This window comes from Pseudophryne corroboree, chromosome 1 (assembly GCF_028390025.1).
Source record: "Pseudophryne corroboree isolate aPseCor3 chromosome 1, aPseCor3.hap2, whole genome shotgun sequence".
NCBI lineage: Eukaryota > Metazoa > Chordata > Amphibia > Anura > Myobatrachidae > Pseudophryne > Pseudophryne corroboree.
The window spans coordinates 505,341,759-505,366,617 of NC_086444.1; the positions used below are offsets into that span (position 1 = coordinate 505,341,759).

At 46.8% G+C, this 24,859-nt stretch overlaps 1 protein-coding gene across 1 annotated transcript in view; it reads right to left on the bottom strand.

Moving 5' to 3' along the window:
• Positions 1 to 24,859, bottom strand: part of LOC134993526 (transmembrane channel-like protein 2-A) — a 133,189-nt gene that overhangs the window by 26,866 nt on the left and 81,464 nt on the right. Inside the window, exons 14-15 of the mRNA XM_063950886.1 lie at positions 24,787 to 24,854; positions 23,902 to 24,141 (exon numbers count right to left, since the gene is read on the bottom strand). Of these exons, the coding sequence (XP_063806956.1) occupies positions 23,902 to 24,141; positions 24,787 to 24,854 (308 nt within the window). The remainder of the gene's footprint in view (positions 1 to 23,901; positions 24,142 to 24,786; positions 24,855 to 24,859) is intronic.

Sequence of the window (24,859 nt, forward strand, 5' to 3'; positions counted from 1 at the left end):
CAGCTAGCGAGCGAACAACTCGGAATGAGGGCCTATGTGTAGTTCCTTGGCTTTCATATATTCACCAATATACTGTATATTGATACTGGGCCCGGTTCAGCTTGGGAAACATCTGATATGTGTTTGCATTCTCCACGGGGCCGCCATAGTGCACACGTGCAGGTCCACACTATGCATGCCAAGTTGGGGAGATGTGTTCGCATCTCATTTATGCAGATGTCTATCTGATTGACAGGAAGAGGCGTTCGCGGGGTGGTGACGTGATGTTGCAGGGAGGGGGATCTCGGTGTTGGACAGGCGTAACATTGATAATGGGGGCAGGTATGGGGCGGCAGCGTGCCGTCACACGCAGCCGCTGAGACCCGGAAAATGGCCGTCCTGCACCTGCCTTCATAGCCTGGCTGGAGAGGCGGGGGCTTCCACAAATCAGCGAATAATTTCTGATTGGACAGCTGGCAGGAATTTGCATGCTGGGCGGCCTTACCCTATGCTGGGCGTCCCCCAGCATGCGGTCGCAGCCAGTTGCAGTTTCGCAATTTTAGCAAAACAGCAAACAAAGCTGAATAAGGTCCACTTTACATACTGCTACATGGTTGTTTTTTTCAATTACACTGCACACAGGGCCTGATTCAGGTGTGGTCACAATGCTGATGCAGCAGCGATCCCTTTCAGTGATGGAACTGCAATGCAACACAAATGCCCACCGAAGCCATTGGAACATTCTCAGCAACTGCATACTCCGTTGCAACCACGATGCAGATGTGAGGAACACTGACTCGATTAGTGCCTCCATGGCCAGGCAGAAAGGCCGCAGTACATTGGCGTTTCTGTAATGGGTGCAGTGTGTGCGGTGCACACGGGCCCCTGAGTCCTGGGGGGGCCGACACGGCACACACTGCACCCATTTCTCCTATACTTACCTTTCCGGAGTCCATTGCTGACCGTTTGTAGGCCCCTTCCTCTTCCGTAGCCGTCGCGCCACTGCTAGCGCACTGACCACTAGAGACTCTGGCACAGTGCAAGAGTCAACAGCGCATGCGCAGGACTCCGAAAAAATGGCGCGCCTCAAACGTCCACTTCCTGTCAATCACTCTTTGGGGTAAATTTACTAAGATGGGAGTTCTATTTAAGATGGGATGTTGCCCATAGCAACCAATCAAATTCTACTTCTCATTTATCTAACATCTTCTAGAAGATGATACCTGGAATCTGATTGGTTGCTATAGGCAACATACCATCTTAAATAGAACTCCCATCTAAGTAAATTTACCTCTATGATTGATTCCTCACTGTGAGCGGCATCCAGAGGTGGATTTAGACCTCATTGGGGCCCTAGGCCAGATACTGGCTTGGGGCCCCTCCCTCACACAATTCATAGCACTATATTTTTGTTCCTGATTACAAGCATCATCGCTAGACTGCGTTGGTGTGTGCGCAGTACGATCACGGCACGTGCGCAGTCTACTGACAATCGCTCAATTGCACAAACATTGACACTGGGTACAAATCTGAATCAGGCCCCAGGTCTTTGGAAGTAGACTTAAAACTTGAGTCACATTTAAAGTAAACTGACCACCCACATACCCTTGTTGAAATTTATTTGTATGTCCAGACATTTCTCATCCTATGGAGAGTACATCAATTAACAAGATTGTCACTACTCCCTAATAAGGTGATAGGCTGCATTGTCAGGATTACTGGTTTAGGGCCTTGGGGTAAATTGACTAAGATGGGAGTACCATTTAAGATGGGATGTTGCCCATAGCAACCAATCAGATTCCAGGTATTATCTTCTAGAAGGTGCTAGATAAATGAGAAGTAGAATCTGATTGGTTCTTAGTAAATTTACCCCCTTGTATTTCTTGGACTGGATGGGATCTGTATAGATGAGTGTGTAAGGAAACTGCAATTCCATCTTATACAGTAGTTGCAAACTGTATACTATGGACCTGAAACTATACAAATATATTTAGATTGGTAAACCCAGGACATATAGCATCCCTACCATAATCCTGCCAATAACCATTACCCCTAACCCATACTTGCCTACTCTCCCAGAAGCTGCGGGAGGCTCCCGTTTTTTAGGGTAGTCCCCCACACCCCCGGAAGAGTAGGCAGGTCTCCCGCATCCTGCTCACACCCTAGTGATGCGGGCAGGATGGGGAGATAATCTCCCGTATTCGCGGGACTGTCGGGTGGGGAAGGGGTTAAAATGACGCAAATCGCGCCATTTTAGTCCCGCCTCCTTCCCATGGTGAATCGTAGCGTTTACTGATGTGGGGGCGGGGCTTGATGATGTCACAGCCCGGCCCTGCCCCCCGATGACTCCTGCAGCGTCTCCTCTCCGGATTCTCCCGGAGAGGAGAAATCTAATGCCCTAACCTTAATACCCTAATACAAACCATTAAACCATACACCAACTCTAATACCCTATGCCTATGTTAGAGGGTAAGTTCTTAATGTCACGGATTTCTAATGCTCAGTGGAGAAAACAGAACACACAGAAAGCAGGGCTATAAATGCAGTCAAAAACAGCATATTTTATATTTTTTTTATAAGCTAACCATTAAAGGAAAATGTTAGTTTGTTTCCACATGTTTTTACTATTGTTTATGTAAGTTTAATTTTGGAGTATATCATCTGCACAGACCTTACCAAAACAATAATTATTAATAAAAAAATAAATATTTCCTATTAAAATAATGTTCATCAATAAGGTTTTACTTATAAACCATTTGCAGCCACTGTATGTTGGCATCAGGGAGTAAATGTATTATGCAGCGTTATTACTGCGGCGGAGTGGGCTCAGTGACAAGGGCGCTATGCTCCCCTGTCCATATTGATGCTGCAGGTGGCGATGCCCATACACTACAGTATGTGTCCCTGGCTATGGCGGGTGCTGGCTCCGGACTACGCAGGCGATCTCTCGTAGGTACTGAGATCCTGTGCATGCGTAGAGGAGCCGGCCGGGCAGGGAGACACAGCTCAGGGGGGCATCACACTGGATGGGTTAGTGAAAGCAGACAAGATGTTTATACATCTTGTCGTTGTCCCTTCCTGCTTCGCCTCGGTAATGAGGTGAAGGAGGAAGTATTACAGCGACACAATCCATGCCCCCATAATACATTTACCCCCAGAGGCTGTGTAATATACAGAGGTTACTATTACATATATTAGTGTACAGATACAGGCGGGCCGCACTGGCCAGGTACCTTGATGTATGGCTCCAGCTTTCCTGCCCTTTAGCAAGACTGCGACATGAACCTCTCTCTGTCTTTGGACTTCATGTGTGGTCCGTCACTGTTAGGATTTTTGCTACGATTTCCGGCCAGTGGCGAGACTCCAGCTCTGGTTGCCACAGACAGTAGGCAACATCCTGTAGCGCTGAGGTGAGTTTGAGTGCTCATTGTGGCCTGGCCAGGGATAGTAAGGTCATATAACACACAGTAGCAGTTGCTGTCTGTGTAATCTGGGCTCAGATGCTCAGTGTAGACAGTGGGAGGGTCCGCAGCGTGATGTCTGCTGCACGCACAGAGCAGTGCTCCTCTGGGAATAAAGACTCGATTTTGCGGCACTTAGGTTGCCTTGAAGGAAATCTTGCCTTAGATAGATATAGATGGATGGATGGATGGATGGATGGATGGATGGATGGACGGATAGATAGATAGATAGATAGATAGATAGATAGATAGATAGATAGATAGATAGATAGATAGATAGATAAAGAGAGCAGAGAGAGAGAGAAAGAGAGAAAGATAGCTATAGATAGAAGTGGATGCAGGTAATATCTTGCCGATTGGGATCCAGATGCCGGAATCCTCCGTACACACAATGGAAATCCGACACTGGAATCCCAAAAGGGTACAGGACACCAATGCCAGATTCCCGATCCCAATCACACAGACAGCGGACTGGGTAAGTACTACGATGGGTATGGGGGGGTCAAGTTTAGGCAACCCCTGGGGTGCTCAGGGTTAGGGTGTGTGTGTGGGGGTAGGTTTAGAATCTGGTGAGGGGGGGTTTTAGGCACCACTGGTTTAGGGTTAGGCTGCATTGGGTAATGGTTAGGATTAGGTGCGGGGAGGGGAGGAGAGGGGCGGTTAGGGTTAGGCTGTGAGGGGGGGGCTGGAGGGTTAGGGTAAGTTACAGATGGAACCACGCTCATCTTGGCTTCTTTGCTGTGCCTAGGCACACTAAGGTTTAATAGCGCAATACAATACAGAGAGAACAAAACAGCAGGGGATTAAGTCTGACTGCCCTGGCTCAGTTAATCCTATCTAAAAGGGAATGTTAGTGTAGGGAACAGGGATGGTTAGACCACTTAAATACCCCTGTCGGAATTTAACTGTTGGGATGCCGCAGGCGGTCTTCTGGTCTCCTGACTGCTGGCATCCCGACAGCCCGCATTTCACACCCGACCCGATAGATGGAAAGTAGAGATGAGCGGGTTGGTTCCCTGAGAACCGAACCCTACTGGACTTCACTACCAGAGCCCGGATCCGAGCCCGGCTCGGGTTTTCCCGCCTGACTCGGAAACCAGAACGAGGCAAAACGTCATCATCCCGCTGTCGGATTCTTGTGGGTTTTCACTCCGGCATTGGAGAGTGTAGCGATAGGACGTGTCTCCATCCTCAGTGTCTGTGCGGGAGGGAAAGTGGGATGGTGATTTTAGTGCTGTCTTGTGCTGCTCAGTGATAATGGCGTATATATCCAGTTGTACTGCCATATAAAATCCAGTGGTGCTAGCGTATAAATCCAGTGGTACTGGCGTATAAATCCAGTCCAGTGATACTGCTGTATTAGTCCAGCGATACTGCCGTATAAATCCAGTGGTACTACCATATAACTACAGTGATACTGCCGTATATGTCCAGTGGTACTGCCATATAAATCCAGTGGTACTGGCGGATAAATCCAGTCCAGTGATACTGCCGTATAGGTCCAGTGATACTGCTGTATATATCCAGTGGTACTGCCGTATAAATCCAGTGGTATGGCGGATAAATCCAGTCCAGTGACACTGCCGTATAGGTCCAGTGATACTGCTGTATATATCCAGTGGTACTGCAGTATAAATCCAGTGGTACTGCCGTATAAATCCAGTGGTACTGCCGTATAAATCCAGTGGTGCTGGCGTGTAAATCCAGTGGTACTGGCGTATAAATCCAGTCCAGTGATACTGCTGTATAAGTCCAGCGATACTGCCATATAAATCAAGTGATACTGCCGTATATGTCCAGTGGTACTGCCATATAATTACAGTGATACTGCCGTATATGTCCAGTGGTACTGCCATATAAATCCAGTGGTACTGGTGGATAAATCCAGTCCAGTGATACTGCCGTATAGGTCCAGTGATACTGCTGTATATATCCAGTGGTACTGCCGTATAAATCCAGTGGTACTGCCGTATAAATCCAGTCCAGTGATACTGTTGTATAAGTCCAGTGATACTGCTGTATATGTCCAGTGGTACTGCCGTATTAATCCACTGATACTGCCGTATATGTTCAGTGGAGGTGTAGTATGTTACCGGTGCCGGAATCCCGACCGCCACCATAACAACAGTTGGGAGAGCGCAAATGAGCCCCTTGCGGGCTCGTTGCGGGCACGGTGGCGCACTACGCTCTACGCACGCCATGCTATCTATTATCCCTCCAGGAGGGTCGTGGACCCCCAAGAGGGAGAAAAGCTGTCGGTATGCCGGCGGTCGGTATGCCGGCGGTCGGTATGCCGGCGGTCGGGATTACGGTGCCGGTATGCTGGTCATCGGGAGCCCGGTCGCCGGCAAACAGAAGACCACCCGTCCAGTGGTACTGACAAATAATTCCAGTGATACTGCCGTTTATTTCCAGTGGTACTACCGTATAAATCCAGTGGTATTGGCGTATAAATTAGAGATGAGCGCCTGAAATTTTTCGGGTTTTGTGTTTTGGTTTTGGGTTCGGTTCCGCGGCCGTGTTTTGGGTTCGAACGCGTTTTGGCAAAACCTCACCGAATTATTTTTGTCGGATTCGGGTGTGTTTTGGATTCGGGTGTTTTTTTCCAAAAACACTAAAAAACAGCTTAAATCATAGAATTTGGGGGTCATTTTGATCCCAAAGTATTATTAACCTCAAAAACCATAATTTACACTCATTTTCAGTCTATTCTGAATACCTCACACCTCACAATATTATTTTTAGTCCTAAAATTTGCACCGAGGTCGCTGTGTGAGTAAGATAAGCGACCCTAGTGGCCGACACAAACACCGGGCCCATCTAGGAGTGGCACTGCAGTGTCACGCAGGATGTCCCTTCCAAAAAACCCTCCCCAAACAGCACATGACGCAAAGAAAAAAAGAGGCGCAATGAGGTAGCTGTGTGAGTAAGATTAGCGACCCTAGTGGCCGACACAAACACCGGGCCCATCTAGGAGTGGCACTGCAGTGTCACGCAGGATGGCCCTTCCAAAAAACCCTCCCCAAACAGCACATGACGCAAAGAAAAAAAGAGGCGCAATGAGGTAGCTGACTGTGTGAGTAAGATTAGCGACCCTAGTGGCCGACACAAACACCGGGCACATCTAGGAGTGGCACTGCAGTGTCACGCAGGATGTCCCTTCCAAAAAACCCTCCCCAAACAGCACATGACGCAAAGAAAAAAAGAGGCGCAATGAGGTAGCTGTGTGAGTAAGATTAGCGACCCTAGTGGCCGACACAAACACCGGGCACATCTAGGAGTGGCACTGCAGTGTCACGCAGGATGTCCCTTCCAAAAAACCCTCCCCAAACAGCACATGACGCAAAGAAAAAAAGAGGCGCAATGAGGTAGCTGTGTGAGTAAGATTAGCGACCCTAGTGGCCGACACAAACACCGGGCCCATCTAGGAGTGGCACTGCAGTGTCACGCAGGATGTCCCTTCCAAAAAACCCTCCCCAATCAGCACATGATGCAAAGAAAAAGAAAAGAAAAAAGAGGTGCAAGATGGAATTATCCTTGGGCCCTCCCACCCACCCTTATGTTGTATAAACAAAACAGGACATGCACACTTTAACCAACCCATCATTTCAGTGACAGGGTCTGCCACACGACTGTGACTGATATGACGGGTTGGTTTGGACCCCCCCCAAAAAAGAAGCAATTAATCTCTCCTTGCACAAACTGGCTCTACAGAGGCAAGATGTCCACCTCATCTTCACCCTCCGATATATCACCGTGTACATCCCCCTCCTCACAGATTATCAATTCGTCCCCACTGGAATCCACCATCTCAGCTCCCTGTGTACTTTGTGGAGGCAATTGCTGCTGGTCAATGTCTCCGCGGAGGAATTGATTATAATTCATTTTAATGAACATCATCTTCTCCACATTTTCTGGATGTAACCTCGTACGCCGATTGCTGACAAGGTGAGCGGCGGCACTAAACACTCTTTCGGAGTACACACTTGTGGGAAGGCAACTTAGGTAGAATAAAGCCAGTTTGTGCAAGGGCCTCCAAATTGCCTCTTTTTCCTGCCAGTATAAGTACGGACTGTGTGACGTGCCTACTTGGATGCGGTCACTCATATAATCCTCCACCATTCTATCAATGTTGAGAGAATCATATGCAGTGACAGTAGACGACATGTCCGTAATCGTTGTCAGGTCCTTCAGTCCGGACCAGATGTCAGCATCAGCAGTCGCTCCAGACTGCCCTGCATCACCGCCAGCGGGTGGGCTCGGAATTCTGAGCCTTTTCCTCGCACCCCCAGTTGCGGGAGAATGTGAAGGAGGAGATGTTGACAGGTCGCGTTCCGCTTGACTTGACAATTTTGTCACCAGCAGGTCTTTCAACCCCAGCAGACCTGTGTCTGCCGGAAAGAGAGATCCAAGGTAGGCTTTAAATCTAGGATCGAGCACGGTGGCCAAAATGTAGTGCTCTGATTTCAACAGATTGACCACCCGTGAATCCTTGTTAAGCGAATTAAGGGCTGCATCCACAAGTCCCACATGCCTAGCGGAATCGCTCCGTGTTAGCTCCTTCTTCAATGCCTCCAGCTTCTTCTGCAAAAGCCTGATGAGGGGAATGACCTGACTCAGGCTGGCAGTGTCTGAACTGACTTCACGTGTGGCAAGTTCAAAGGGCATCAGAACCTTGCACAACGTTGAAATCATTCTCCACTGCACTTGAGACAGGTGCATTCCATCTCCTATATCGTGCTCAATTGTATAGGCTTGAATGGCCTTTTGCTGCTCCTCCAACCTCTGAAGCATATAGAGGGTTGAATTCCACCTCGTTACCACTTCTTGCTTCAGATGATGGCAGGGCAGGTTCAGTAGTTTTTGGTGGTGCTCCAGTCTTCTGTACGTGGTGCCTGTACGCCGAAAGTGTCCCGCAATTTTTCTGGCCACCGACAGCATCTCTTGCACGCCCCTGTCGTTTTTTAAAAAATTCTGCACCACCAAATTCAAGGTATGTGCAAAACATGGGACGTGCTGGAATTTGCCCATATTTAATGCACACACAATATTGCTGGCGTTGTCCGATGCCACAAATCCACAGGAGAGTCCAATTGGGGTAAGCCATTCCGCGATGATCTTCCTCAGTTGCCGTAAGAGGTTTTCAGCTGTGTGCGTATTCTGGAAAGCGGTGATACAAAGCGTAGCCTGCCTAGGAAAGAGTTGGCGTTTGCGAGATGCTGCTACTGGTGCCGCCGCTGCTGTTCTTGCGGCGGGAGTCCATACATCTACCCAGTGGGCTGTCACAGTCATATAGTCCTGACCCTGCCCTGCTCCACTTGTCCACATGTCCGTGGTTAAGTGGACATTGGGTACAACTGCATTTTTTAGGACACTGGTGAGTCTTTTTCTGACGTCCGTGTACATTCTCGGTATCGCCTGCCTAGAGAAGTGGAACCTAGATGGTATTTGGTAACGGGGGCACACTGCCTCAATAAATTGTCTAGTTCCCTGTGAACTAACGGCGGATACCGGACGCACGTCTAACACCAACATAGTTGTCAAGGACTCAGTTATCCGCTTTGCAGTAGGATGACTGCTGTGATATTTCATCTTCCTCGCAAAGGACTGTTGAACAGTCAATTGCTTACTGGAAGTAGTACAAGTGGGCTTACGACTTCCCCTCTGGGATGACCATCGACTCCCAGCGGCAACAACAGCAGCGCCAGCAGCAGTAGGCGTTACACGCAAGGATGCATCGGAGGAATCCCAGGCAGGAGAGGACTCGTCAGACTTGCCAGTGACATGGCCTGCAGGACTATTGGCATTCCTGGGGAAGGAGGAAATTGACACTGAGGGAGTTGGTGGGGTGGTTTGCGTGAGCTTGGTTACAAGAGGAAGGGATTTACTGGTCAGTGGACTGCTTCCGCTGTCACCCAAAGTTTTTGAACTTGTCACTGACTTATTATGAATGCGCTGCAGGTGACGTATAAGGGAGGATGTTCCGAGGTGGTTAACGTCCTTACCCCTACTTATTACAGCTTGACAAAGGGAACACACGGCTTGACACCTGTTGGCCGCATTTCTGGTGAAATACCTCCACACCGAAGAGCTGATTTTTTTGGTATTTTCACCTGGCATGTCAACGGCCATATTCCTCCCACGGACAACAGGTGTCTCCCCGGGTGCCTGACTTAAACAAACCACCTCACCATCAGAATCCTCCTGGTCAATTTCCTCCCCAGCGCCAGCAACACCCATATCCTCCTCATCCTGGTGTACTTCAACACTGACATCTTCAATCTGACTATCAGGAACTGGACTGCGGGTGCTCCTTCCAGCACTTGCAGGGGGCATGCAAATAGTGGAAGGCGCATGCTCTTCACGTCCAGTGTTGGGAAGGTCAGGCATCGCAAACGACACAATTGGACTCTCCTTGTGGATTTGGGATTTCAAAGAACGCACAGTTCTTTGCGGTGCTTTTGCCAGCTTGAGTCTTTTCAGTTTTCTAGCGAGAGGCTGAGTGCTTCCATCCTCATGTGAAGCTGAACCACTAGCCATGAACATAGGCCAGGGCCTCAGCCGTTCCTTGCCACTCCGTGTGGTAAATGGCATATTGGCAAGTTTACGCTTCTCCTCCGACAATTTTATTTTAGGTTTTGGAGTCCTTTTTTTTCTGATATTTGGTGTTTTGGATTTGACATGCTCTGTACTATGACATTGGGCATCGGCCTTGGCAGACGACGTTGCTGGCATTTCATCGTCTCGGCCATGACTAGTGGCAGCAGCTTCAGCACGAGGTGGAAGTGGATCTTGATCTTTCCCTAATTTTGGAACCTCAACTTTTTTGTTCTCCATATTTTATAGGCAGAACTAAAAGGCACCTCAGGTAAACAATGGAGATGGATGGATTGGATACTAGTATACAATTATGGACGGACTGCCACGGTTAGGTGGTATAAAAAAACCACGGTTAGGTGGTATATAATACAATTATGGATGGACGGACTGCCTGCCGAGTGCCGACACAGAGGTAGCCACAGCCGTGAACTACCGCACTGTACACTGGTTGATAAAGAGATAGTAGTATACTCGTAACAACTAGTATGACGACGGTATAAAGAATGAAAAAAAAACCACGGTTAGGTGGTATATATTATAATACAATTATGGTTGGACGGACTGCCTGCCGAGTGCCGACACAGAGGTAGCCACAGCTGTGAACTACCGCACTGTACACTGGTTGATAAAGAGATAGTAGTATACTCGTAACAACTAGTATGACGACGGTATAAAGAATGAAAAAAAAACCACGGTTAGGTGGTATATATTATAATACAATTATGGTTGGACGGACTGCCTGCCGAGTGCCGACACAGAGGTAGCCACAGCCGTGAACTACCGCACTGTACACTGGTTGATAAAGAGATAGTAGTATACTCGTAACAACTAGTATGACGACGGTATAAAGAATGAAAAAAAAACCACGGTTAGGTGGTATATATTATAATACAATTATGGATGGACGGACTGCCTGCCGAGTGCCGACACAGAGGTAGCCACAGCCGTGAACTACCGCACTGTACACTGGTTGATAAAGAGATAGTAGTATACTCGTAACAACTAGTATGACGACGGTATAAAGAATGAAAAAAAAACCACGGTTAGGTGGTATATATTATAATACAATTATGGTTGGACGGACTGCCTGCCGAGTGCCGACACAGAGGTAGCCACAGCCGTGAACTACCGCACTGTACACTGGTTGATAAAGAGATAGTAGTATACTCGTAACAACTAGTATGACGACGGTATAAAGAATGAAAAAAAAACCACGGTTAGGTGGTATATAATACAATTATGGTTGGACGGACTGCCTGCCGAGTGCCGACACAGAGGTAGCCACAGCCGTGAACTACCGCACTGTACACTGGTTGATAAAGAGATAGTAGTATACTCGTAACAACTAGTATGACGACGGTATAAAGAATGAAAAAAAAACCACGGTTAGGTGGTATATATTATAATACAATTATGGTTGGACGGACTGCCTGCCGAGTGCCGACACAGAGGTAGCCACAGCCGTGAACTACCGCACTGTACACTGGTTGATAAAGAGATAGTAGTATACTCGTAACAACTAGTATGACAACGGTATAAAGAATGAAAAAAAAACCACGGTTAGGTGGTATATATTATAATACAATTATGGATGGACGGACTGCCTGCCGAGTGCCGACACAGAGGTAGCCACAGCCGTGAACTACCGCACTGTACACTGGTTGATAAAGAGATAGTAGTATACTCGTAACAACTAGTATGACGACGGTATAAAGAATGAAAAAAAAACCACGGTTAGGTGGTATATATTATAATACAATTATGGATGGACGGACTGCCTGCCGAGTGCCGACACAGAGGTAGCCACAGCCGTGAACTACCGCACTGTACACTGGTTGATAAAGAGATAGTAGTATACTCGTAACAACTAGTATGACGACGGTATAAAGAATGAAAAAAAAACCACGGTTAGGTGGTATATAATACAATTATGGTTGGACGGACTGCCTGCCGAGTGCCGACACAGAGGTAGCCACAGCCGTGAACTACCGCACTGTACACTGGTTGATAAAGAGATAGTAGTATACTCGTAACAACTAGTATGACGACGGTATAAAGAATGGAAAAAAAACCACGGTTAGGTGGTATATATTATAATACAATTATGGTTGGACGGACTGCCTGCCGAGTGCCGACACAGAGGTAGCCACAGCCGTGAACTACCGCACTGTACACTGGTTGATAAAGAGATAGTAGTATACTCGTAACAACTAGTATGACGACGGTATAAAGAATGAAAAAAAACCCACGGTTAGGTGGTATATATTATAATACAATTATGGATGGACGGACTGCCTGCCGAGTGCCGACACAGAGGTAGCCACAGCCGTGAACTACCGCACTGTACACTGGTTGATAAAGAGATAGTAGTATACTCGTAACAACTAGTATGACGACGGTATAAAGAATGAAAAAAAAACCACGGTTAGGTGGTATATAATACAATTATGGTTGGACGGACTGCCTGCCGAGTGCCGACACAGAGGTATCCACAGCCGTGAACTACCGCACTGTACACTGGTTGATAAAGAGATAGTAGTATACTCGTAACAACTAGTATGACGACGGTATAAAGAATGAAAAAAAAACCACGGTTAGGTGGTATATATTATAATACTATTATGGATGGACGGACTGCCTGCCGAGTGCCGACACAGAGGTAGCCACAGCCGTGAACTACCGCACTGTACTGTGTCTGCTGCTAATATAGACTGGTTGATAAAGAGATAGTATACAATACTACTAATATACTGGTGGTCAGGCACTGGTCACCACTAGTCACACTGGCAGTGGCACTCCTGCAGCAAAAGTGTGCACTGTTTAATTTTAATATAATATTATTTATCATGTACTCCTGGCTCCTGCTATAACAACCTGCAGTGCTCCCCAGTCTCCCCCACAATTATAAGCTTTATATACAATACATTGATGTGCAGCACACTGGGCTGAGCAGTGCACACAGACTGAGTCACTGTGTGACTGTGTATCGTTTTTTTCAGGCAGAGAACGGATATATTAAATAAAACAAACAACTGCACTGTCTCTGGTGGTCACTGGTCACTGTGGTCGTCAGTCACTAAACTCTGTCTGCACTCTCTTCTAATCTACAGTATCACAGCAATCTCTCTCTCTCTCTCTCTCTTCTAAATCTAATCTAAATGGAGAGGACGCCAGCCACGTCCTCTCCCTATCAATCTCAATGCACGTGTGAAAATGGCGGCGACGCGCGGCTCCTTATATAGAATCCGAGTCTCGCGAGAATCCGACAGCGTCATGATGACGTTCGGGCGCGCTCGGGTTAACCGAGCAAGGCGGGAAGATCCGAGTCGCTCGGACCCGTGAAAAAAAAAGTGAAGTTCGTGCGGGTTCGGATTCAAAGAAACCGAACCCGCTCATCTCTAGTATAAATCCGTATAAGTTCAGTGATACTGCCGTATAAGTCCAGTGATACTTCCATATATCAGGCTTCTAATACTATGCCTCCAGCATAGTATTAGAAGCCTCAGCATGATAGCACCTCTTGATATCTTTAGTAATAGGATGTGCAGTCCAGGTCCCCCCCTTTTTCCACTATATTTGTGTATATATTGTACACTGGAAGGCAAGGCTTCCTTCCTCTGGTATTGGCACTCCTCCCATTCACCCTCAGGTGTTTTAATTAGCTGGGTTCCTGCATTTCAGATCACACATTGATAAGGCCCTATAAGAGGTAAGTCCTGAATAAATTTATAGAATGTGATAGTATTAGGAATGTTAGAGACCCATGTGATGAAGTCACCTGGCCGCGGTACATGGGCCCACATATTTGCGCAAATGTGTGTTAAGAACTTCAGTTATACTTCATGTTATTTGTGAGGGTTTAAATAAATTATTTTTACCATCAGTGTTCTTAGTGCTAAGAGTGTGCATCTGCATCTCTCTTCCTCCATACTGCCATATACTGCATGTCCAGTGATACTGCTATATATGTCCAGTTGTACTGCCGTATAAATCCAGTGGTACTGGTGTATAAATCCAGTCCAGTGATACTGCCATATAAGTCCAGTAATACTGACTTATATTAGAGATGAGCGGGTTCGGTTTCTCTGAATCCGAACCCGCCAGAACTTCATGGTTTTTTTCACGGGTCCGAGCAGACTCGGATCTTCCCGCCTTGCTCGGTTAACCCGAGCGCGCCCTAACGTCATCATGACGCTGTCGGATTCTCGCGAGGCTCGGATTCTATCGCGAGACTCGGATTCTATATAAGGAGCCGCGCGTCGCCGCCATTTTCACACGTGCATTGAGATTGATAGGGAGAGGACGTGGCTGGCGTCCTCTCCATTTAGATTATAAGAGACTGAGAGAGATTTACTGGAGCTGACTAGGAGGAGTACTGTTACTGTAGAAGTGTAGAGACTGAGTGGAGAGAGTTTACTAGTGAGGACAGTGCAGTTTACTTTATAATCCGTTCTCTGCCTGAAAAAAGCGATACACAGCACACAGTGACTCAGTCACATACCATATCTGTGTGCACTGCTCAGGCTCAGGCCAGTGTGCTGCATCATCTATTATCTATATATAATATTATATATATCTGTCTGACTGCTCAGCTCACACAGCTTATAATTGTGGGGGAGACTGGGGAGCACTACTGCAGTGCCAGTTATAGGTTATAGCAGGAGCCAGGAGTACATAATATATTATATAGTGAGTGACCACCAGACACACAGTGCAGTTTATTTAATATATCCGTTCTCTGCCTGAAAAAAGCGATACACACAGTGACTCAGTCAGTCACATACCATATCTGTGTGCACTGCTCAGGCTCAGGCCAGTGTGCTGCATCATCTATTATCTATATATAATATTATATATATCTGTCTGACTGCTCAGCTCACACAGCTTATAATTGTGGGGGAGACTGGGGAGCACTACTGCAGTGCCAGTTATAGGTTATAGCAGGAGCCAGGAGTACATAATATATTATATAGTGAGTGACCACCAGACACACAGTGCAGTTTATTTAATATATCCGTTCTCTGCCTGAAAAAAGCGATACACACAGTGACTCAGTCAGTCACATACCATATCTGTGTGCACTGCTCAGGCTCAGGCCAGTGTGCTGCATCATCTATTATCTATATATAATATTATATATATCTGTCTGACTGCTCAGCTCACACAGCTTATAATTGTGGGGGAGACTGGGGAGCACTACTGCAGTGCCAGTTATAGGTTATAGCAGGAGCCAGGAGTACATAATATATTATATAGTGAGTGACCACCAGACACACAGTGCAGTTTATTTAATATATCCGTTCTCTGCCTGAAAAAAGCGATACACACAGTGACTCAGTCAGTCACATACCATATCTGTGTGCACTGCTCAGGCTCAGGCCAGTGTGCTGCATCATCTATATATATTATATATCTGTCTGACTGCTCAGCTCACACAGCTTATAATTGTGGGGGAGACTGGGGAGCACTACTGCAGTGCCAGTTATAGGTTATAGCAGGAGCCAGGAGTACATATTATATTAAAATTAAACAGTGCACACTTTTGCTGCAGGAGTGCCACTGCCAGTGTGACTGACCAGTGACCTGACCACACTGACCACCAGTATAGTTAGTAGTATACTTATATTGTGATTGCCTGAAAAAGTTAAACACTCGTCGTGTGACTTCACTTGTGTGTTTTTTTTTTTTTATTCTATAAAAATAAAACTCATTCTGCTGACAGACAGTGTCCAGCAGGTCCGTCATTATATAATATATAATATATACCTGTCCGGCTGCAGTAGTGATATATATATATTTTTTATATCATTTATCATCCAGTCGCAGCAGACACAGTACGGTAGTTCACGGCTGTGGCTACCTCTGTGTCTCTGCACTCGGCAGGCAGTCCGTCCATAATTGTAATACCACCTAACCGTGGATTTTTTTCATTCTTCTTTATACATACATAGTTACATAGACATCTTCTCTTTATCAACCAGTCTATATTAGCTGCAGACACAGTACAGTACGGTAGTTCACGGCTGTTGCTACCTCTGTGTCTGCACTCGGCAGGCAGTCCGTCCATAATTGTATACCACCTAACCGTGGATTTTTTTCAGTCTTCTTTATACATACATAGTTACATAGACATCTTCTCTTTATCAACCAGTCTATATTAGCTGCAGACACAGTACAGTACGGTAGTTCACGGCTGTTGCTACCTCTGTGTCTGCACTCGGCAGGCAGTCCGTCCATAATTGTATACCACCTAACCGTGGTTTTTTTTCATTCTTCTTTATACATACATAGTTACATAGACATCTTCTCTTTATCAACCAGTCTATATTAGCTGCAGACACAGTACAGTGCGGTAGTTCACGGCTGTGGCTACCTCTGTGTCTGCAGTCGGCAGGCAGTCCATAATTGTATACTAGTATCCATCTCCATTGTTTACCTGAGGTGCCTTTTAGTTGTGCCTATTAAAATATGGAGAACAAAAATGTTGAGGTTCCAAAATTAGGGAAAGATCAAGATCCACTTCCACCTCGTGCTGAAGCTGCTGCCACTAGTCATGGCCGAGACGATGAAATGCCAGCAACGTCGTCTGCCAAGGCCGATGCCCAATGTCATAGTACAGAGCATGTCAAATCCAAAACACCAAATATCAGAAAAAAAAGGACTCCAAAACCTAAAATAAAATTGTCGGAGGAGAAGCGTAAACTTGCCAATATGCCATTTACCACACGGAGTGGCAAGGAACGGCTGAGGCCCTGGCCTATGTTCATGGCTAGTGGTTCAGCTTCACATGAGGATGGAAGCACTCAGCCTCTCACTAGAAAAATGAAAAGACTCAAGCTGGCAAAAGCAGCACAGCAAAGAACTGTGCATTCTTCGAAATCCCAAATCCACAAGGAGAGTCCAATTGTGTCGGTTGCGATGCCTGACCTTCCCAACACTGGACGTGAAGAGCATGCGCCTTCCACCATTTGCACGCCCCCTGCAAGTGCTGGAAGGAGCACCCGCAGTCCAGTTCCTGATAGTCAGATTGAAGATGTCAGTGTTGAAGTACACCAGGATGAGGAGGATATGGGTGTTGCTGGCGCTGGGGAGGAAATTGACCAGGAGGATTCTGATGGTGAGGTGGTTTGTTTAAGTCAGGCACCCGGGGAGACACCTGTTGTCTGTGGGAGGAATATGGCCGTTGACATGCCAGGTGAAAATACCAAAAAAATCAGCTCTTCGGTGTGGAGGTATTTCACCAGAAATGCGGACAACAGGTGTCAAGCCGTGTGTTCCCTTTGTCAAGCTGTAATAAGTAGGGGTAAGGACGTTAACCACCTCGGAACATCCTCCCTTATACGTCACCTGCAGCGCATTCATGATAAGTCAGTGACAAGTTCAAAAACTTTGGGTGACAGCGGAAGCAGTCCACTGACCAGTAAATCCCTTCCTCTTGTAACCAAGCTCACGCAAACCACCCCACCAACTCCCTCAGTGTCAATTTCCTCCTTCCCCAGGAATGCCAATAGTCCTGCAGGCCATGTCACTGGCAATTCTGACGAGTCCTCTCCTGCCTGGGATTCCTCCGATGCATCCTTGCGTGTAACGCCTACTGCTGCTGGCGCTGCTGTTGTTGCCGCTGGGAGTCGATGGTCATCCCAGAGGGGAAGTCGTAAGCCCACTTGTACTACTTCCAGTAAGCAATTGACTGTTCAACAGTCCTTTGCGAGGAAGATGAAATATCACAGCAGTCATCCTACTGCAAAGCGGATAACTGAGGCCTTGACAACTATGTTGGTGTTAGACGTGCGTCCGGTATCCGCCGTTAGTTCACAGGGAACTAGACAATTTATTGAGGAAGTGTGCCCCCGTTACCAAATACCATCTAGGTTCCACTTCTCTAGGCAGGCGATACCGAGAATGTACACGGACGTCAGAAAAAGACTCACCAGTGTCCTAAAAAATGCAGTTGTACCCAATGTCCACTTAACCACGGACATGTGGACAAGTGGAGCAGGGCAGGGTCAGGACTATATGACTGTGACAGCCCACTGGGTAGATGTATGGACTCCCGCCGCAAGAACAGCAGCGGCGGCACCAGTAGCAGCATCTCGCAAACGCCAACTCTTTCCTAGGCAGGCTACGCTTTGTATCACCGCTTTCCAGAATACGCACACAGCTGAAAACCTCTTACGGCAACTGAGGAAGATCATCGCGGAATGGCTTACCCCAATTGGACTCTCCTGTGGATTTGTGGCATCGGACAACGCCAGCAATATTGTGTGTGCATTAAATATGGGCAAATTCCAGCACGTCCCATGTTTTGCACATACCTTGAATTTGGTGGTGCAGAATTTTAAAAAAAACGACAGGGGCGTGCAAGAGATGCTGTCGGTGGCCAGAAGAATTGCGGGACACTTTCGGGGTACAGGCACCACGTACAGAAGACTGGAGCACCACCAAAAACTACTGAACCTGCCCTGCCATCATCTGAAGCAAGAAGTGGTAACGAGGTGGAATTCAACCCTCTATATGCTTCAGTGGTTGGAGGAGCAGCAAAAGGCCATTCAAGCCTATACAATTGAGCACGATATAGGAGGTGGAATGCACCTGTCTCAAGTGCAGTGGAGAATGATTTCAACGTTGTGCAAGGTTCTGATGCCCTTTGAACTTGCCACACGTGAAGTCAGTTCAGACACTGCCAGCCTGAGTCAGGTCATTCCCCTCATCAGGCTTTTGCAGAAGAAGCTGGAGGCATTGAAGAAGGAGCTAAAAGGGAGCGATTCCGCTAGGCATGTGGGACTTGTGGATGCAGCCCTTAATTCGCTTAACAAGGATTCACGGGTGGTCAATCTGTTGAAATCAGAGCACTACATTTTGGCCACCGTGCTCGATCCTAGATTTAAAGCCTACCTTGGATCTCTCTTTCCGGCAGACACAAGTCTGCTGGGGTTGAAAGACCTGCTGGTGACAAAATTGTCAAGTCAAGCGGAACGCGACCTGTCAACATCTCCTCCTTCACATTCTCCCGCAACTGGGGGTGCGAGGAAAAGGCTCAGAATTCCGAGCCCACCCGCTGGCGGTGATGCAGGGCAGTCTGGAGCGACTGCTGATGCTGACATCTGGTCCGGACTGAAGGACCTGACAATGATTACGGACATGTCGTCTACTGTCACTGCATATGATTCTCTCAACATTGATAGAATGGTGGAGGATTATATGAGTGACCGCATCCAAGTAGGCACGTCACACAGTCCGTACTTATACTGGCAGGAAAAAGAGGCAATTTGGAGGCCCTTGCACAAACTGGCTTTATTCTACCTAAGTTGCCCTCCCACAAGTGTGTACTCCGAAAGAGTGTTTAGTGCCGCCGCTCACCTTGTCAGCAATCGGCGTACGAGGTTACATCCAGAAAATGTGGAGAAGATGATGTTCATTAAAATGAATTATAATCAATTCCTCCGCGGAGACATTGACCAGCAGCAATTGCCTCCACAAAGTACACAGGGAGCTGAGATGGTGGATTCCAGTGGGGACGAATTGATAATCTGTGAGGAGGGGGATGTACACGGTGATATATCGGAGGGTGAAGATGAGGTGGACATCTTGCCTCTGTAGAGCCAGTTTGTGCAAGGAGAGATTAATTGCTTCTTTTTTGGGGGGGGTCCAAACCAACCCGTCATATCAGTCACAGTCGTGTGGCAGACCCTGTCACTGAAATGATGGGTTGGTTAAAGTGTGCATGTCCTGTTTTGTTTATACAACATAAGGGTGGGTGGGAGGGCCCAAGGACAATTCCATCTTGCACCTCTTTTTTCTTTTCTTTTTCTTTGAATCATGTGCTGATTGGGGAGGGTTTTTTGGAAGGGACATCCTGCGTGACACTGCAGTGCCACTCCTAGATGGGCCCGGTGTTTGTGTCGGCCACTAGGGTCGCTAATCTTACTCACACAGTCAGCTACCTCATTGCGCCTCTTTTTTTCTTTGCGTCATGTGCTGTTTGGGGAGGGTTTTTTGGAAGGGCCATCCTGCGTGACACTGCAGTGCCACTCCTAGATGGGCCCGGTGTTTGTGTCGGCCACTAGGGTCGCTAATCTTACTCACACAGCTACCTCATTGCGCCTCTTTTTTTCTTTGCGTCATGTGCTGTTTGGGGAGGGTTTTTTGGAAGGGACATCCTGCGTGACACTGCAGTGCCACTCCTAGATGGGCCCGGTGTTTGTGTCGGCCACTAGGGTCGCTAATCTTACTCACACAGCTACCTCATTGCGCCTCTTTTTTTCTTTGCGTCATGTGCTGTTTGGGGAGGGTTTTTTGGAAGGGACATCCTGCGTGACACTGCAGTGCCACTCCTAGATGGGCCCGGTGTTTGTGTCGGCCACTAGGGTCGCTAATCTTACTCACACAGCTACCTCATTGCGCCTCTTTTTTTCTTTGCGTCATGTGCTGTTTGGGGAGTGTTTTTTGGAAGGGCCATCCTGCGTGACACTGCAGTGCCACTCCTAGATGGGCCCGGTGTTTGTGTCGGCCACTAGGGTCGCTTATCTTACTCACACAGCGACCTCGGTGCAAATTTTAGGACTAAAAATAATATTGTGAGGTGTGAGGTATTCAGAATAGACTGAAAATGAGTGTAAATTATGGTTTTTGAGGTTAATAATACTTTGGGATCAAAATGACCCCCAAATTCTATGATTTAAGCTGTTTTTTAGTGTTTTTTGAAAAAAACACCCGAATCCAAAACACACCCGAATCCGACAAAAAAAATTCGGTGAGGTTTTGCCAAAACGCGTTCGAACCCAAAACACGGCCGCGGAACCGAACCCAAAACCAAAACACAAAACCCGAAAAATTTCAGGCGCTCATCTCTAACTTATATATGTCCAGTGATACTGCTGTATCATACTTGCCTACCTGACCCTCTCCATGAGGTAGAAAATGCTCTGTTCCTGGACTTTCCTGGTAATAATTTATGATTGCCATCACCTGTGGTGAGCTAGGTAATTGATAAGAAAGATGTCTCACCACAGGTGATGGCAATCATACATTACCAGGAAAGTCCAGGAACAGAGCATTTTCTCCCTCATGGAGAGGGTCAGGTAGGCAAGTATGTGCTGTATATGTCCAGTGGTACTACCGTATAAATCCAGTGGTACTGCCGTATATGTCCAGTGGTACTGGCGTATAAATCCAGTCCAGTGGTGCTGCCATATAAGTTCAGTGGTGCTGTTCTGTGCTGTGTTTTATTTACTCCAAATAAAGGGGTTATTAATATTAATTCCAAATAATTTTTACAGGGTTTGCCCTGTGTGGTGTAGAGGTATGCTCTCCTTTGCTGCATTTTGTTATATAACTCCAGCAAAATAATGGAGAACAAAAATTTGTAGGATAAAATAGGGAAAGATCAAGAACCAATTCCTCCTACTACTGCTGTAGCTGCTGCTGCTGTTGTTGCTGCTGGAAGTCGATCGTCATCCAAGAGGGGAACTCGGAAGATAACTTGTACTACTTCAACTAAGCAAATTACTGTTCAACAGCACTTTGCGAGGAAGATGAAATATGACAGAAGTCATCCTGTTGCAAAGTGGATAACTGAGATCTTGACGGCTATGTTGGTGTTAGACGTTCAACTGGTATCCGCCATTAGTGCAGTGGGACTGCAGTGCCAACCCTAGATGGGCCAGGTGTTTGTGCCGCACACCTGTGTCGCTTAGCTCAGTCATACAGCTACCTCATTGCACCTCTTTTACTTCTTTGCATAATGTGCTGTTTGGGGACTATTTTTTTTTTTTAAGTGCCATCCTGTCTGACACTGCAGTGCCACTCCTAGATGGGCCAGGTGTTTGTGCCACACACTTGTGTCGCTTAGCTTAGTCATCCAGCTACCTCATTGCACCTCTTTTACTTCTTTGCATAATGTGCTGTTTGGGGACTATTTTTTTTTTTTAAGTGCCATCCTGTCTGACACTGCAGTGCCACTCCTAGATGGGCCAGGTGTTGGTGCCACACACTTGTGTCGCTTAGCTTAGTCATACAGCCACCTCAGTGCAACCTCTTGGCCTAAAAACAATATTGTGAGGTGTGAGGTGTTCACTGGAACTAATAGACTGGAAATGAGTGGAAATGAATGTTATAGGTTAATAATACCATAGGATCAAATTTACCCCCAAATTCTGTGATTTTAGCTGTTTTTATGTGTTTTTTTTTCAAAAATCATCCATATCCAAAACCAAAACACAACAGGGTGGTTTTGGCAAAACCAATCCAGATCCAAAACACGAGCATGGAACCAGAACCAAAACCAAAACCAAAACACGAAAAGTGCCCACCGCACATCTCTAAATTGGATAGAGATAAATAAGTGTATATAGAGATAAATAAAGAGAGATAGATGTATATAATTAGATAAAAGTTAGATACGATAGATAGATAGATAGATAGATAGATAGATAGATAGATAGATAGATAGATAGATAGATAGATAGATAGATAGATAGATAATATTGGCAATATAGTTATTTATATTATAGAAATACTTAGCATTGGTGACAGTGGACACTGAGAGTAGCCTGCGCACGGGTGAAAGGACAGCTTTATACAGGGTCTCGTTGGAAGAGCGGGAAGCACCACGGGCACCAGAGGATAGGCTATTTATGGAAGAACTATAGCATACCTCCCATCTGTCCTGATTTTAGCAGGACAGTACTGTTTTCTGGGACTATCCCGCCAGTGGGTCGCAGTGTCCAGCATAACTACAGGGGCACAGCTACAGGGGGCACAGCTACAGGGGGCAAAGTTACAGGGGGCACAGCTACAGGGGGCAAAGCTACAGGGGGGAAAACTCTGCAGGGGGAACAACTCTACTGGGGTTATAACTACAGGGGGCACAACTCTACTGGGGCCACAGCTACAGGTGGCAAAACTCTACAGGGAGCAAAAATCTACAGGGGGCACAGCTACAGGGGGCAAAACTCAACAGGGGGCACAGCTACAGGGTGCAAAACTCTACAGGGTGCACAACTCTACTGGGGGTACAGCTACAGGGGGAAAAACTACAGGGGGCACAACTCTACTGGGGGCACAGCTACAGGGTGCAAAACTACAGGGGGCAAAACGCTACAGGGGGCACAACTACAGGGGCACAACTCTACTGGAGCACAACTACACAGGGGGCATAACTGTAGCCACGTCCCTTCCCTATAAAACCACGCCCTATTTTTTTGATTCGCGCCTGCGGTGCGCACTAACCCTGTTTTTCCTGTTGGGGGCGCCAAAGGAAACATTCTCCCTGGGCACCACAAGGTCTAGAACCGGCCCTGGGCAGATACAGAGAAGACCCTTTGAGAGAATCCCACTGGGTGAGATGGATTTTGTGGGGCACGTTCACGGACCCCTTGGGACCCGCAGGGCCCTAGGTGGACGCCTAGGTTGCCTTGCGAGAAATCCGCCCCTGGCGGCATCGCAAAGGTACCTTGGCATGTGCACAATAATCGCAATACCATTGCATCTGAATCAGGATCACAGTGATGTATATATTGGTACAATCAGTTGTTGTACCAATAAATTTAGTGTTATATAACATTTAATTTCAGGGCATTATATGTGTTGCGTTTATACGTTCTTCCCATGTTTGCATGGGTTTCCTCCAGGTACTCCGGTTTCCTTCCACAATTCAAAAACATGCTGGTAAGTTAATTGGTTTCTGACGAAAAAATAATGCTAGACTGTGTGTCCATGTGATAGGTAATATGGATTGTAAGCTCCGCTGGGGCAAGGACTGACGTGAACGACTAAATATTTTCTAGAAAGCTACATAATATGTTTGTGCTTTATAAATAACTGTTAATAAGTAAATAATAGATAGTGTTAGTATTATTACCTGAAAGGCCCACAGTCAAAGGAGGGGGATATTGTCATTATTGTGTAGGCCACTGGCAGCAGACTCATGAATAGAACAAGTAGTAAAAGGGCCATGTAGAAATTGTTTGATTTTGAAGCTTTAAAAACTCGTTCTTCGGGAATATTGCTGCTCATTACAGCCCAGCACTGTAAGTACATTGAAGTTAGAAGACGTAATACATTTACAACCATCAGTCCTGGTGCATAAAACGTACCCATCCTGTAACGTAAAAGAATATATTGTAAACACAAAAGATTGGAATTACATTTCTGCTCTCTTAATATTTGTGCAGAGTCCCTAATCATTCCAAAACTACCCTTCCAGGTGTATGTTAAACTTTGATTTTAACTAAACAAATGCCATCCCAGCATATGAAGGTTAAGATGCATATAAAGGCCCATTTAAAATAAATGGCAAACACAGATATGCAGTGGCGGATTCTACCTATGGGCTGCAGGACTGCTGCCCCCCAGGTAAAATCCACCACCCAGCTCAGTGAGCCAGATGCAGTACATGTGACTGCACTGGCTTCACTGTGACCGGCAGTGACTTCCTATTGGAAGTCCTAACTGCCAGTCACCAGCAGGAAGCCACTGCCTGCCTAGCTGGCTTCTAACGATTGCAGCTGATGCTGTCCATAGAAGCAGGGGTTTGCACATGTGCACCGAAGCCACCGCTTGTGCGCATGTGCCACGTATCGGCGACTGTCAGCTCTATTGCGCAGGCGCTGGGACCCAGGAGTCGGACTGACCTCACGGAAGCCCCACATCTAAAGAAGGTAGGAGCCGCGGCTGCAGATATGAATTTTCCATATCAGTAAGAATACACTCAAAGTTTTTTCCCAGCATTATTACTTTACCTTACCATATCATGCCTTGATTGAAGATGAGACCTAGAACATTCTCACTTATCCCAAACTCAGCATAACATGGCTGTA